At 42.1% G+C, this 15719-nt stretch overlaps 1 protein-coding gene across 2 annotated transcripts in view; it reads right to left on the bottom strand.

Annotated features, from left to right (window-relative positions):
• The window catches only part of polrmt (polymerase (RNA) mitochondrial (DNA directed)), a 115640-nt gene extending 100816 nt beyond the window's left edge, over positions 1 to 14824 (bottom strand). For both annotated transcript variants that reach the window (XM_072594187.1, XM_072594188.1), the window contains exons 1-3: positions 14658 to 14824; positions 8042 to 8140; positions 587 to 1371 (exon numbers count right to left, since the gene is read on the bottom strand). In XM_072594187.1, the coding sequence (XP_072450288.1) occupies positions 587 to 1371; positions 8042 to 8140; positions 14658 to 14781 (1008 nt within the window). In that variant the 5' untranslated portion in view covers positions 14782 to 14824. The remainder of the gene's footprint in view (positions 1 to 586; positions 1372 to 8041; positions 8141 to 14657) is intronic.
• Positions 14825 to 15719: the final 895 nt, after the last annotated feature.

Genomic DNA, 15719 nt, shown 5'->3' with positions numbered 1-15719 from the left:
GTTAGCCAACCCTCTAAACATGCTAATATACTAATTCCAATACATGGGCTTTTATCTTATTAAGTAACCTATTGTGCGCCTACTCAAACACCTTCTGAAAATCCAAATATATTACATTCACTGCTTCCCCCTTATCTATTCTGCTCGTCACCTCCTCAAAGAACAATAACATTTGTCATGCATTAGTTCCCTTCATGAAAGCATACTGATTATGATTGATCATATTAGGTGATTTTTAATGCTCTGCTATTACATCATTGATAACATTTTTAAAATAACAGATTTTAAGCTAACTGGCCTGTATTAGTATGTTTATTGACTCCATCCCTTTTAAAATCAAGATGTTAGCAGTTTTCCAACCCTCTGGGGCTTTTCCAGAATCTAGGATTTCCTGAAGGTTACTACCAATGCACCCACTATCTCTTTAGCTACTTCCTTTCAGAGGAATCAAGCATGCTTTTGCGCAAGAAGCAATGTTGTTAATAAAATTTAACTTCATTTAAAAAGCACAGGAAGAGCACTTCAGAACAAATGTTGTAAATAACACAACTTTTTTTTTTAAAGCTGTACTTATAAATTTACTAACCTTTTTAGCCCACAGCTGCATTAAAACACTATAAATCTTTATATTCAACTGCTTCCGGCGAGTAAGAATCCGATGATGGAACATGACACATTGATGAGCTCTGTCCAGATCATTAATGAATGCACAAGCCTCAACATAGGATAAAATATTCCGCTGGGCATCACCATATTTGTTGCCTTCTTCATCTTCAAGTAGTTTAGCAGAAGGCTCCCAATTAATGAGCTGTTGGTCAAGGTTTTCCACTTCAGCAAGTATAGCTTCCACAGAAAAATCATGTAATGCATCGGACTTTGCTTCCCGATTACTCATTACTGAAGGTCTGGCTCTGTGTGTAACTGGTGCCTTTGCAACATTGCCTTTTGATGTACTTTTACTGCCCATCTCAGTGGTCTTAGCACCAGTAACACTTTTTGTGCTTGACAATTGTAGAGATTCTTTTGATTCTTTAATTTTTTTCACAATATTAAGTTGTCTCCTGGTCTTGTTACGTTTCTCTTTGTCTAATTTTTCTATCCATTTCCTTGGAGCTGAGGCAGTTTTTGGAATTACTGGTTCTGTGTGACATTTCTTTCCCATCTGTTCTTTAGCTATCTTTTCTTCTACAAATGCTTCCGTGCTCAGGTTAAGAGATTTTTTAAATTCTTGATCTGGCAGAAAAGTAAGATTATTTGTACTGCTTTGATTTTCATCATGAGTTACATTTATTCGGTTGACAAACTGCACCTCTGTACATTTCACTTCAGTGATGTTATCTGCCTGAAGTTGTTGCATTCGGGCTTCGAGAACTGCCATGCGAAGCAAAGAAATTAAAAGTTTAAACATCTAACTACAAACTTTAATCAAACAATATAGAAATAGTAACAAGAAGAGAAAGCAAGCAAATAAACAGTTTGCATGATTGAACAGAAAAACTACATAACACATTCAAAATGGTGACAATTCCTAGACTTGCCAACCAAACATCACCTTGATCCATAAGCAGAATGTCCTAATCAATAGCTCAGCTTGCAAGGAGGAATTGTATTTCCAACACAAACTATTCTGGCACACTATTCTGTACAAGGACAAAGAAACTTGTAATATGAGAAGGGGGGACAAGAGACTGGAACCTAAGATGGGAGGAGGAGACCTGCTTCAGGAGAAAAGGGAGAAGATGAAAGGTAGCAGGAGTAGAAGAAAGCAGAGGATCAGGAGAAAGAGTAAGGGACTGGTAGTCAGAGGATCAACTTATGCAGGGGAGCCCAAAAGAATTAGGTAAGAAAGACTATCCAGGGAGGTGGGTGTCTTTTCAGAGTTACAGTTAAATACAGCGCAACTGAAAACTTACAAAAAACCTTCACAAAATCATAGAACATAACAGCACAGTACAGGTCCTTTGGCCCTCGATGTTACGTCACCCTGTCATACTAATCTGAAGCCCATTCCACCTACACTATTCCATGTATGTCCATATGCCTATCCAATGATGACTTAAATGCACTTAAACTTGGCAAATCTACTACTGTTGCAGGCAAAGCATTCCATACCCTTACTACTCTGAGTAAAGAAACTACCTCTGACATCTGTCTTATACCTATCTCCCCTCAATTTAAAGTTGTGTCCCCTCATGTTTGCCGTCCCCATACTTGGAAAAAGGCTTTCCCTGTCCATCCTATCTATCCCTCTGATTATCTTGTATGTCTCTATTAAGTCACCTCTCAACCTTCTTCTCTCTAACGAGAACAGCTTCAAGGCCCTCAGCCTTTCCTCGTAAGACATTCCTTCCAAACTAGGCAACATCCCAGTAAATCTCCTCTGCACCCTTTCCAAAGCTTCCACATCCTTCTTATAATGTGGTGACCAGAACTGTACACAATACTCCAAGTGTGGCCGTAGCAGAGCTTTGTACAGCTGCAGCATAACTTCTTGGTTCCCTCTATTAATAAAGGCCAAAACACTGTATGCCTTCTTAACAACCCTGTCAATCTGGGTGGCACCTTTCAGGGATCTGTGTACATGAACACCGAGATCTCTCTGCTCACCTGCACTCCCAAGAATCTTACCATTAGCCCAGTACTTTGCATTCTGATTACTCAGTCCAAAGTGTATCACCTCACACTTGTCCACATTAAACTCCATTTGCCACCTCTCAGCCCAGCTCTGCATCCTATCTACATCTCTTTGCAACTTACTACATCCTTCGTCACTATCCACAACTCCACCGACCTTAGTGTCGTCTGCAAATTTACTAACCCACCCTTCTAAGCCCTCATCCAGGTCATTTATAAAAATGACGAACAGCAGTGGATCCAACACCGACCCTTGCGGTACGCCGCTAGTAACTGGACACCAAGATGAACATGTTCCATCAACTACAACCCTCTGTTTTCTTTCAGCAAGCCAATTACTCATCCACACTGTTATGCCTCCCACAATTCCATTCCTCCGCATTTTGTATAATAGCCTACTGTGGGGAACCTTATCGAACGCCTTGCTGAAATCCATATACACCACATCAACCGGTTTACTCTCATCTATGTGTTTAGTCACTTTGTCAAAAAACTCAATAAGATTCGTTAGGCACAACCTACCCTTCACAAAGCTGTGCTGACTGTCCCTGATCAGATTATTCTTTTCTAGATGGTTATAAATCCTATCTCTTATAACCTTTTCCAACACTTTACCAACAACTGAAGTGAGACTCACTGGTCTGTAATTACCAGAGTTGTCTCTACTACCCTTTTTGAACAAGGGAACCACATTTGCTATCCTCCAGTCCTCAGGCACTATTCCTGCAGACAATGATGATTTGAAGATCAATGCCAAAGGCTCGGCAATCTCTTCCCTTGCTTCCCAGAGGATCCTAGGAGAGATCCCATCCGGCCCAAGGGACTTGTCTATTTTCACACTCAGCAGTATTTCTAATACCTCTTCCTTGTGAACCTCAATCTCTTCTAGTCTAGATGCAAGTATCTCTGTACCTTCTTCGCCAACATTTACATTTTCTATAGTGAACACTGACAAAAAATATTTATTTAGTGCTTCCCCTATCTCCTCTGACTCCACACACAACTTCCCACTATTATCCTTGATTGGCCCTAATTTAACTCTCGTCATTCTTTTATTCCTGACATACCTATGGAAAGACTTAGGGTTAATCCTGATCCTATCCGCCAACAACTTCTCATGTCTCCTCCTGGCTCTTCTGAGCTCTCTTTTTAGGTCTTTCCTGACTTCCTTATAACCCTCAAGCGCCCTGAGTTTTCACATTTTGTCCTAACATAAGCCTTCTTCTTCTTCTTCTTGACCAGGGATTCCACTTCCTTAGTAAACCACGGCTCACGCGTTCTATATCTTCCTCCCTGCCTGATAGGTACATACTTATCTAGGACACACAGTAGCTTTTCCTTGAATAAGCTCCACATTTTTAATGTGCTCATCCCTTGCAGTTTCCTTCCCTATTCTACGCTTCCTAAATCTTTCCTAATTGCACCATAATTTCCCTTCCCCCAGCTGTAACTCTTGCTCAGTGGAGTACACGTACACCTTTCCATCCCTAAAGTAAACCTGACAGAATTGTGATCGCTGTCTCCAAAGTGCTCATCTACTTCCAAATCTAACACCTGGCCAGGCTCGTTACCCAGTACTAAATCTAAAGTGGCTTCGCCCCTTGTAGGCCCTGTCTACATACTGTGTCAGGAAGCCCTCCTGCATACACTGGACAAAAACTGACCCATCTATAGTACTCGTACTGTAGTGATCCCAGTCAATATTTGGATAGTTGAAGTCCCCCATGACAACTACCCTGCATGTCTCACTCCTATCGAGAATCATCTTTGCTATCCTTTCCTCTACATCTCTGGGACTATTCGGAGGCCTATAGAAAACTCCCAGCATGGTGACTTCTCCCTTCCTGTTTCGAACCTCAGCCCACGAATCACCAAACATCCTTTCTACAACTGTAATATTGTCCCTGATCAACAATGCCACACCTCCCCCTCTTTTACCATTTTCTCTGTTCTTACTGAAACATCTGAATCCCGGAAGCTGCAACAGCCATTCCTGCCCCTGCTCTATCCATGTCTCCGTAATGGCCACAACATCGAAGTCCCAAGTACCAACCCACGCTGCCAGTTCACTCACTTTATTTCGGATGCTCCTCGCATTGAAGCACTTCAAACCAGGTTCTCGCTTGCCAGTATCAGATATTTGATTTGGAAACTCCCTACTCTCATCCTCTTCTGTACCTGTCCTACAATTTTGGCTCCCATCCCCCTGCTGTATTATTTTAAATCCACCTTAATAGCTTTAGCGAATTTCCCACCCAGGATATTGGTACCCCTCTGGTTTAGATGAAAACCATCCTGCTTGTAGAGGTCCCACCTACCCCAGAAAGAGCTCCAATTATCCAAAAACCCAAAACCCTCCCTCCTGCACCATCCCTGTAGCCACGTGTTCAACTCCTTTCTCTCCCTATTCCTTACCTCACTAGCACGTGACACGGGCACCAAAGCAGAGAAAACAACTCTGTTTGTCCTAGTTCTAAGCTTCCATCCTAGCTCCCTGAATTTCCGCCTCAAGTCCCCATCTCTCTTCCGACCTATGTTGTTGGTGCCAACAACTTGGGGCTGCTCTCTCTCCCCCCGAAATATCCCAAATACACGATCAGAGACATTACGGACCCTGGCACCTGGGTGGCAACACACCAACGGTGACTCTCTCTCATCCACACAGAACATCCTATCTGTCCCCCTAACTATTGAGTCCCCAATGACTACTGCTCTGCTCCTCTTCCCCCTTCCCTTCTAAGCAGTAGGTGCCCCAGTTACTTCTTAAACACCTACTCTTATATAAACTATTGACAGAGATAAGTTTTACCTCACATCTGCGTTTAAAGAAAAATATCAGTGTTAGCACAATTTCATGATGTACAAGTTGTGATTGACAAACGTCTTTGAGGATGTAACCAGCAAGGTGGTGGACAATTGGGATCCAATAGATGTGGCATATATAGACTTCCAGGTGGCATTTGATAAACTGCTGCATAAAAGATTGATCCAGAAGGTTAAATTACAGGGGGCTAAGGGTAGAGGATTGGCTGACTGATAGAAAGAAGAGAATTGGGATAAATGGCTCGTTCTCTGGATGCGAACTGTAACTAGTGGGGTGTTGCAGTTCTTGGGCCTCAACTATTTACAACCTATGTAAACAGGGACAGAGTGTAACATAGCAAAGTTTGCAGATGATGCTAAAATAGGTGGGAAAGCAGGCTGTGATGAGGTGATAAAGAGCTTACAGATAGATATTGATAGGTGAGGACAATGAGCCAGAATCTGGAAGATCTAGTTTCACGAAGATAAGTGCGAGGTTGTTCAGTTAGGCTGGAAAAATAAAAGGGCAAATTATTGTTTCAATGAATCCAGAAGGATCTGGGCATCTTTATACATGAATCGCAGGAAACGGTGTGTAGGTGCAGCACATAATAATAAAATTGAATGGAATCCTCATATTGATTGCAAAAGGACTGGATTATGAAAAGTAAAGAAGTGTTGACACAATTATATAAAGGTATTGGTGAGATGGCAACTGGAATAGTGTTCAGTTTTGGTCTCCTTATTTGAGGAAGGATGTGGTAGCACTGGAGATAGTTCAGAGGATGTTCACAAGGTTGATTCCAGGGATGAAAAGGGCTGTCATGTAAGGAGTGGTTGAAAAGCTTGGATTTGTACTCGCTGGAGTTCGGAAGAACGAGGGGAATGTGACTGAGGTATATAAAATATTAAACACAATTCATGAGGTGGACTTTGAATATTTGTTCCCCCTTGCAGGACAGTCTCAAACAAGAGGTCATAGGTATAGAATGAGAGGAGGGAGATTCAAAACTGAGATAAGCAGAAACTACTTCTTTCAGAGGGTTGTGAATCTGTGGAACTCACTGCCCCAAAGTTCAGTGTAGGCAGAATCAATCAACAGATTCAAGAAAAAAAACAGATGTGGTTCTGACGGGGAGGCATGGTGGCTCAGTGGTTAGCACTGCTGCCTCACAGCGCCAGGGACCCGGGTTCAATTCCCACCTTGGGCGACTGCCTGTGTGGAGCTTGCACATTCTCCCTGTGTCTGCATGGGTTTCCTCTCACACACTAAAGATGTGCAGGTCAGGTGAATTGGCCATGCTAAATTGCCCATAGTGATAGGTGTGTTAGTTGGGGTAAATATGGGCTAGGGGAATGGTTCTGGGTGGGTTACTCTTCAGAGTGTCGGTGTGAACTAGTTGGGCCAAAGGGCCTTTTTTCCTTACTGTAAGGAATCTCATCTAATCTAAAAAAGCAACATAAAGGGCTATGGGGAGCAGGCAGGAAAGTGAAGTTGAAATCAGGATATGATCAGCCATGATCATGTTCCAGAGGAACCTTGATTATCTGAATGAGATGGGCAGGCACTATTTCATTCAGATAATTGATTATTTGGTTTCCTCTGGGGCTCGGAGTTTTCTGTGAAGTCTGCTCCCTGTTCAGGAGACTCGGCAGCAGCACACTGCGCGCAAGACCCCATCCGCTCCCACCCCAACCTGGCTGCCCCTGCCCCATCTGCTCCCACCCTGTCCCCCCACCGCCTGCCCCCATCCCCAACCCTATCTGCTCCCACCCTAACCCCGTCTGCCCCCAACACCACAGCTCCAGCTCTGCACCCCCATCCATTCCCCATCTTCCCCCCCACCCCAGGCAGCCAGACTGTACATCAACAGTAAGACTGCTCTTGTCTTTGGGGGCTAAGTCTCCAAAGCGCACGGACACAACTCTTTGACAGGTTCCACCTCTGTCCTGTACAGGACAATGCTGGAGAGATTATCTGGGGAAGGGGGGGTTTAGGGTACAGCCCTGTGTAGAATTCCAGGGAAAGTGTGGGGGCAGAGAGGGAGGGCGGGAAGTCAGTCATTTGGAGACGTGCCTGGACTGTCCAGGACTGCTCTCGGGAGCATTTCAGTTTGTTTTTAATCGCTGTACTCGTAAACAAAAGACATGATCAGGGTTGAAACAGCTCTTTGACGTAATGTTTCTATTGGGACCTTGAGATCCCCTTTGGATAATTGATATTCAGATAATCGAGGTTCCTCTGTAAATGGTGAAGCAGGCTTAAAGGGCTGAATTGCCTACTCCTGCTTCTAATTCCTACGTTCTTATATATGGTCCTACCATAAGCAGCTCTTTCTGTTTATTTCACAAACAGAAGCACAAAAGCCTGAGAATTCACAAAGCTTTATTCTGTTTGTAATAAAATGTCTAGTTACAAAATCTTGCTAACTACTATGGATATTTAAAAAAAAACATACAATAGATCCAGTCAAACAGTTGAAGTGTTTTGCAAGTAAAAATTTTGACTTTGGCATTGATGCATGCAAACTAGTTCCTCAAAATCAAAATAAACTGAAAAATATTCATTTCTTTGTCACTTAAATTTTCTTATATTGTTACATACCCTGTAACAAACGAGTTTTCTCACAGGGTTGATCCTTTCCAACATCCTTCTTAGGAATAATAGAAGAGTAATTTCTTCTGAAGAAACCCCAAGGCAGCTCTGATAGAAAAAATTGCAAGTATTTTTAGTTATGTTGTCCATCCAACAAGAATAGTTAACCAATAATCATATTTTTCTGTTGGTTAGAATTTTCTGGAACATGTACAAACCTAATATGAAGCTCTCATTCGTGACATTGTTTCAGTTTTCTTATGTAACTGATATTGCCACTGGGCTGGTAGACAAGTGCTTGGTATTCACAAACCCAATTAGCCACCCATTTGATAGAAATAATAGTTCTGAAAAGCGTTACCAGACTAAATTTTTCTCTCACCACAGATGGTGAGCTTCTCAACATTGTGCTTGTTTCAGATTTTCAACATCCACAGCATTTTGCTTTTCAGATAAATACTGTCTGCGCTTCCTCAATAAAAAAAGGAGTTCATATCTACAAGTCTCGATTAAATTAGATTAGATTACTTACAGTGTGGAAACAGGCCCTTCGACCCAACAAGTCCACACCGACCTGCCAAAGCGCAACCCACCCATTCCCCTACATTTACCCTTTACCTAACACTACGGGCAATTTAGCATGGTCAATTCACCTGACCTGCACATCTTTGGACTGTGGGAGGAAACCGGACCACCCGGAGGAAACCCACGCAGACACAGGGAGAAAACGACACATATTCATGTGCCTTTCATGACAATAGAGCACCACAAAGTAGCACACAGTCAGTGAGGTTCTTTCCAAGTGTAGTTACTGTTGCAATACAGGAAATGCGGCAGCTGGTTTAAGTACAAACTCCCATAAACAACAATGTATTAATGACTGGATTTTTTTTATCTTGGTAAGGGATAAATATTGATCAAAACACCAGAGATAACTCCCTTTTCTTCATAATCATCCTACAAAATCTTGTACATTTAATTTGAAGAGCAACAGAGAGGAGCTCAAATTAACATCTTATCCAAAAGATGGCAGTTGAAGGGTGTAGCTATCCTTCAACATTGCAATTTAATGTCAGCCTTAGGTATTTGTGCTTAAGGTCCTCAAATGAGAGTTGAAGCTACAACTTCTGATCCAGAGACAAGGGCTCTAACCTCATGAGCACAAATGATTGAAAACAAACTGAATCATGTGTGCAAACATGGCTTTTCTGATTTTGGGAACTGGCTATGATTGATACTTCAACACCACCTTCTGAACTCATGATCCCTACTACCGGGAGAACAAGGTTAGCAGATGTCACCTGTTACATGCTCCCCTCCAGGCCATACTAAATCCTGACTCTGAACTTTATTGTCAATCTCTTCCCGTCACTGGGTCCTTAAATTCCCTTCCTAACAATGGATGTACTGACATCCCTCGGACTGCAGCAGTTCAAGAGGCAGCTTATCATCTTCTCATAGTCAATTAGAGGTGAGCAATAAATGCTCGCCTCATCAGCAATGTCCACATTCAATGAATGAATTAAAAAGGCCAGCATAACTGGATAATACACAAATGCCAAAACCTCAGAATGATATTAAAATAAATAATGTAATTCTAAGAAAAAAGCTGCAACTTGACATCTGCCATTTTTGGTTACATGACATTCTGTGGAAGATGCACTGATGAGACCAGTTAAAAATTGAGACACACAAGCTGTGGACGTATTTGGAAATAATACCTGGCTGCCATTATTTCAATGGGTTGAACATGTAGTATGCAGTTATGAACAATTTATCAGATTAGCTGATACATTTACCAGCAAACAATTAAATAAAAATTATTTCTACTCTACCATGAAATTGGATCACCTGGGACCACAACATCAATATTTTTAATTTAATTTATGAATAGAAAGTGCCATTTTATACTAAATAATCTCATCAATAAAGCTGAATGATCACATCCCAGGAATGGTGGTGATTAATGGTAATACCACGGGACCAGTAATTCAAAAGCCCAGGGTCATGGCTTTAAATTCCATCAAGGTAGATGGTGAAATTTAAATTCAACTAAATAAATAAATGCAGAATTAAAAAAAATAGCCTGCAAAACCACTGTTGATTGTCGTAAAACCCCATCTGGTTCACTGGTATACTTAGGGAGAGAAATCCATTGTCCTTACTTAGTTTGGTCCACAGATGACTCAAGACCCACAGCAATGTGGTTATTTCCTAAACATCCTAAACAGCCACAGCTGTATTAAACTGCTATGAGATCCAAAGAAGGACTGAAATCAGATGGCCCACTAGTCAACCTCGGGCTGAGGATCCAGAAAGTGACTACTGCAACCCTAGCACCAAACCCTACAAAGTCCTCCTTTCTAACATCTGGGAAAGAAAACTGAAAGCATAATATGACATCTAATGGATTAGTTGGATACGAACACCATCACCTGCAGGATGTGCTGACTGGGAACCACATTGTGTTTCCTTACCGTTTTTGAGCCAAATTTCTGGAACTTGGTATTAATAGTACGGTGGGTGCATCTGCACCACAAGAATTTTATTGGCTGCAAGGTAGGATGGATCATCACCACCTTCACAAGGGTAATTACTTTTGCGCAATTACTTTGCTGGCCTAACCAGCAAAGTCCTGTGAATGAATCAAAAATGGGAAGTCTGGTGTCAAAGTCCCACACATGCACTGAAACCTCTACTCTGAGATCAATGCACTTTTTTTTATTTCTCCCAGTGTGGACAATATTAATGGAGAGTGATTTTGCTTTTACATTTTAGGAAAGTGGAAACATTAGTACTTTAAAGGATTTACAAATAAAAGCATGAAATATATCCACTAGAGAGTGATTGAATAAGTCAGAACAAATTGTACAGTGGAGATCAGAATTATCAAAGAATGACTGCAAATTTGATAGCTCCCAAAAACACAATCACATGACCTCCAACAAGGAAATCAAACATTTTCTCAAAAACAGCCAATACTTTGCTGACAACACCGTTGCAAATTTTTTTTTTAAATTGAAGCCTTAAGACTTCTTCAAATGACTGATAAAAGTTTGGAAAATAAACAGGGAAAGTAGAGAATATGAATAACTGAGTGAGAGCAGATGACAAATGGTCTTCTGTGTTTTTAATATCTAGCATTCTATGAATTTCAAAACTAACCCAATAAATTGAGCCACAAAAACCTTGCAATAAAATCTACAGAATCAGTCAAGCCAGTCCACAGAAAATCATGAATTTAAAGAAACCTATTGAATAGAGTAAAACAGACTATTAACTAAATACAAAAAAATTTCCGTCAACACCACTTCGGTTAGAATAAAAACTGATCCTCTTACACCAAATTGTATTCCAATTGAGACAAGAACCAAAAATGCACTCCAAGGCACTTTGCTGGAAGATTAGTGGTTAGCACTGCTGCCTCACAGTGCCAGAGACCTGGGTTCAATTTCCCCTTCGGGCAACTGTCTACATGGAGTTTGCACATTCTCCCTGTGTCGGCAAGGGTTTCCTTTGCGTGCTCCGGTTTCCTCCCACAGTCCAAAGATGTGCAGATCAGGTGAATTGGCCATGCTAAATTACCCATAGCGTTAGATGCATTAGTCAGGGGTGAATGTAGGGGAATGGGTCTGGTTGGGTTGCTCTTCGAAAGGTCGGTGTGGACTTGTTGCGCCGAAGGGCCTATTTCCACACTGTAGGGAATCCAATCTAATCTAATCTAATCAAAATTTAACACTGAACTACTTGATAGAATATTAACAGATGATTAACACAGCTGGGTTTCAAGAGTATAATAAAGAGGACAGGAGGGTAGAAATGCTTAAAGACGATTTCCTAGAGCTGCCTAAGTTTAAACTATAAACACAGCCATCAGTCTAGGAGTAATTGAAGCCAGAGATGTTTGAGGTGTCAAAACTGAAGGAGCACAAAGGTCGCAGTTTATTGGGCTGGAATATCAAAAATAGAGGAAGTGAGGCCACAGAATGGTTCAAAAATGTGAAAGAGAATTTCAAAATTGAGGCATTGTTAAATCAGGAAATGCCTGTCTGTGAACAGAGCTGATAAGTGGGACTGGTTGTATAGTACACTAGTAGAACACACTCAGCAGAGCTTTTGTTGAACTCAAACTGTGGATCATGGAAGAATGCAAAAATGACCATCAGGGTTTTGGAATAATCAAGAGTTCTGAAGAAGTAAACTAACAAAGGTAAGGACAAGGCTTTAACCAGCAAACGAGCTTAGCTGTGAGCAGTGCAGGCTGATCTTTCCAGTGGTGAAATAGGCTGTCTTAGCAGTATCATAAGTAAATAATCAAAGAAGTGTGAGACTTGATACAGCCAAAGATAATGGCTTGGGAGAGTGATTGTGCAAGGTAAAGTTTGAAGTCAGGGACTAAAGACAATGGCCCAGGTTTCTGGTGGCCAAAGAGTTGCTGGAGCAGCAGAGATCAGAATGTCAAACTCTTGTTCCGTTGTCTTTGCCTCCATATCTATTTCGTTCGACAAGAGTCTTCTACCTGTCTCTCAGATCCCTTCACCCACCTCCCAATACTCTCCCTCCACTTGGACCCCTCCCTCAGACCTTCTAACTGCACTTGATCTGTTCATTAAGAACTGCCAACATGACACCACTGGTATCCTCAATTTCACTGCTCCCCCTCCCCTTACCCAATTCAACCTATCTCACCCCAAATTTCAATTTCCACTGCACTCAGATCCAACCCTGACTTTGTTATTAAGCCTGCCAATAAGGATTGTACTGTTGTAGTCTGGCATACTTACCTCTATACATTGCAGATGCACAGAAATCTCCTCTTATCTCCCCCATACCATGACCCCACCATGGAATATCAGGCGACTATATCAACTCCAGTCATGAACCTAATTTCAACTGGTGATTGCCCCCCTCCCCCAATCGCTTCCAAGCTGATCGCATCCCAACCCTGTACAGCTTGCTTCTACCTCCTTCTGAAAATCCACAAGCAGGACTGCCCAGGCATTATTTCTGCCTGCTCCTGCCCAACAGAACTCATCTCATCCTAACTTGACCTGGTCTTTTCTCCACTGGTCCAGTCCGTGGCCACTTACATCTTCAATTCCTCTGACGCTTTATGCCAGTTATGGAATTTCTAGTTTGCAGGCTTCAGCTGGTTCCTCTTCACACCCCACTTCCACACACACACAAATATCTTCCCCTGCAATCCTCAAAGATGCAACACTCACCCATTTACATCCTACCTTCCCCCAACATGCCTGAAGGACTTATGCCCGAAACAGCAATTTGCCTACTCCTCAGATGCTGCTTCACCTGTTTTCCAGCACCACACTTTTCAACTCTGATCTCCAGCATCTGCAGACTTCACTTTCTCTCAAAACACACCGACACCTCCTACCTCCCACTTCCACCAGAATCAGTCTCCATTACCCCTGACCTGACCCTGCTAGACCAGAGACCCCATTCCCAGACTGAAATCAAACAGACCACCTGAAACCCTGAACTTACCCTCCAGCTAGAACCCAAACACCCCCTCCCCCACCCCCCGCGACAATTCCTTCCATCTTCTAGACAGACTGCATACTAAAACACTGCTGGCCTGATTCTTCCCCCCACACCCCACACACATCCCTGCTCATCTGACAGCATCTGCCCCAATAACTCCTCTTACCTGTTGGATCAAACGCACCACTGAACGAACACTTACAAGCCTGACACCCATTCCAGCAAGCCTGAAGCATATTGGATCCGGTATCTCCCAGAATCGCACCCCACCCCCTACCTGTCAGTCCTGACAACCACCTATGTACTTGATCATTTACTTGGCACCCGAACCATACCTAACTCTTATCCTATCACAGCAGCTGTCAAGTGCCAGCTGTGCATTTAAATTACACAACAATGCAGTGACTGTTGCAAAAAAGGAGTGTTGTTTCATTAAAAATCCTTGCTGCTGAAGTCATGGATCAAGTTCACAACAGGGGGCTCTTGTCCAGGAAATTCCAGCACAGAAAACAGAGAATGGTAAACGTACATTTTTAAAATATAATTTCTCTGCAACATCTGGGCCAGTTTTCACAGGAGAAAGTTAAAAATCACACAACACCAAGTTATAGTCCTACAGGTTTATTTGTTGGTATAACCTGTTGGACTATAACTTGGTGTTGTGTGATTTTTAACTTTGTCCACCTCCAAGTCATTCCCACTAGAGGTCATTTTTGGTCATCCAGTACCATATGTGTCTGACAATTTACCCTGTTTACAAAGGGTTGTGACATTTCCATGTTGTCAGCAGCAGAGTATAAAAGAAAATGCTTTTGCCTTCAAGTGCAGACGAGGTTTGACAAACAAGGTGGGATCATAACGTGTAAAAGTATAATAACGTGGATGCTGCAAACCTGAACCAAACAGAAAATGCTGGAGAAACTGACAGCATCCGTGGAGAGATAAACATAGTTAATATTTCGAGTCCAGAACGATTCTTCTCCATAAGATTACTTTATGAGTGTTTTTTGGGGGGAGCTTATAACGACTGTAATGTCTCAGACTCAGTGAAGGGAAGCGCCTGGGGCACATGGAGCCTCAGTCTCCAGGAAGGGCTCAGTCCAGCTGCTACACTTTTACTGACCTGAGCTCCTAACGGAATGTCTCCTGAGCTGCAGACAACGGTGACAACCGGAGGGGAGGAGCAGCAATTCCCGTAAAGTCTCGGGACGGGAACTCCGAGAAGAACAGAGCCTCAGAAACGACATCGCCCTCTCGCCTACGGCGCCATCTTGGTTGTTCAGGTCAGGCGGCCCGCCGGAGCCAGTGCGCAGACGCGCGACTCTCGCATAGCCCCACGGGAACTGAGGCCGGTCTGCGGAGCGAACTACAACTCCCAGAAGGCCTGGCTCCGGACAAACCACGTGATATCAGGAATCGCGTGTGTGAGCAGTTGCATTGAAGATCCCAAATCCATTTGCAGATAAAGACCTGTATTTGTTTAATATGTTTGTAATAAAGATAAATGGTGTATTGAACAATGAACCATGCATGTATTTTAGTGCCCAGAGTCAACTAAACCATAAGCAAATTACTGTAGATGCCGGACATTTGAAACAAAAACAGAAAGTGATGCGTCTGGCAGCATCTGTGGAAAGAGGGACAAAGATAATGCATTATATTCAATATGATATAAATCAGACAAATAGTGCATTTAATCTAATTTTCATTTAACATTCTTTCCTGAAACATTCTGCCTATTAATATTAACATTCCTGTTAACTGCACAATATCTAATTTTGTCAGTACCTGATTATAATGTTTCCATATTTTTAATTTGGTTCATTCATTAATGAATTTTACATATAAATTACACTCAACTTTGGCCTTTGGGCTATGAATATATTTCTTGAATAAAATACTACAACTGAAATACCGCTATCAGATTACATTTTGTTTTCAGCCTCTTCCCTCCTGAAAAGGAAGAAGTACTTGCATTTTATACAGCACCTTCCAGGATGATTTTAAAGCGTGCAACAGTCAGTTGTAGTGTCTGTTGTAATGTAGGGAACCAAGACAGTTAATTAACTTACACTAACAATCTCACCAATAAGATAATGAGCTGATCATTTATTTTCAGATCAAGCAGAAGATGTTGGTAATGCTCAGCAGGTTTAGCAGCATCAGCGCAGAAAGAAACAGAATT

This window comes from Chiloscyllium punctatum, chromosome 24 (assembly GCF_047496795.1).
Source record: "Chiloscyllium punctatum isolate Juve2018m chromosome 24, sChiPun1.3, whole genome shotgun sequence".
Taxonomy (NCBI): domain Eukaryota; kingdom Metazoa; phylum Chordata; class Chondrichthyes; order Orectolobiformes; family Hemiscylliidae; genus Chiloscyllium; species Chiloscyllium punctatum.
The sequence above is the reverse complement of the archived record's forward strand: the minus strand, read 5'-3'. Positions and strand labels throughout refer to the sequence as shown.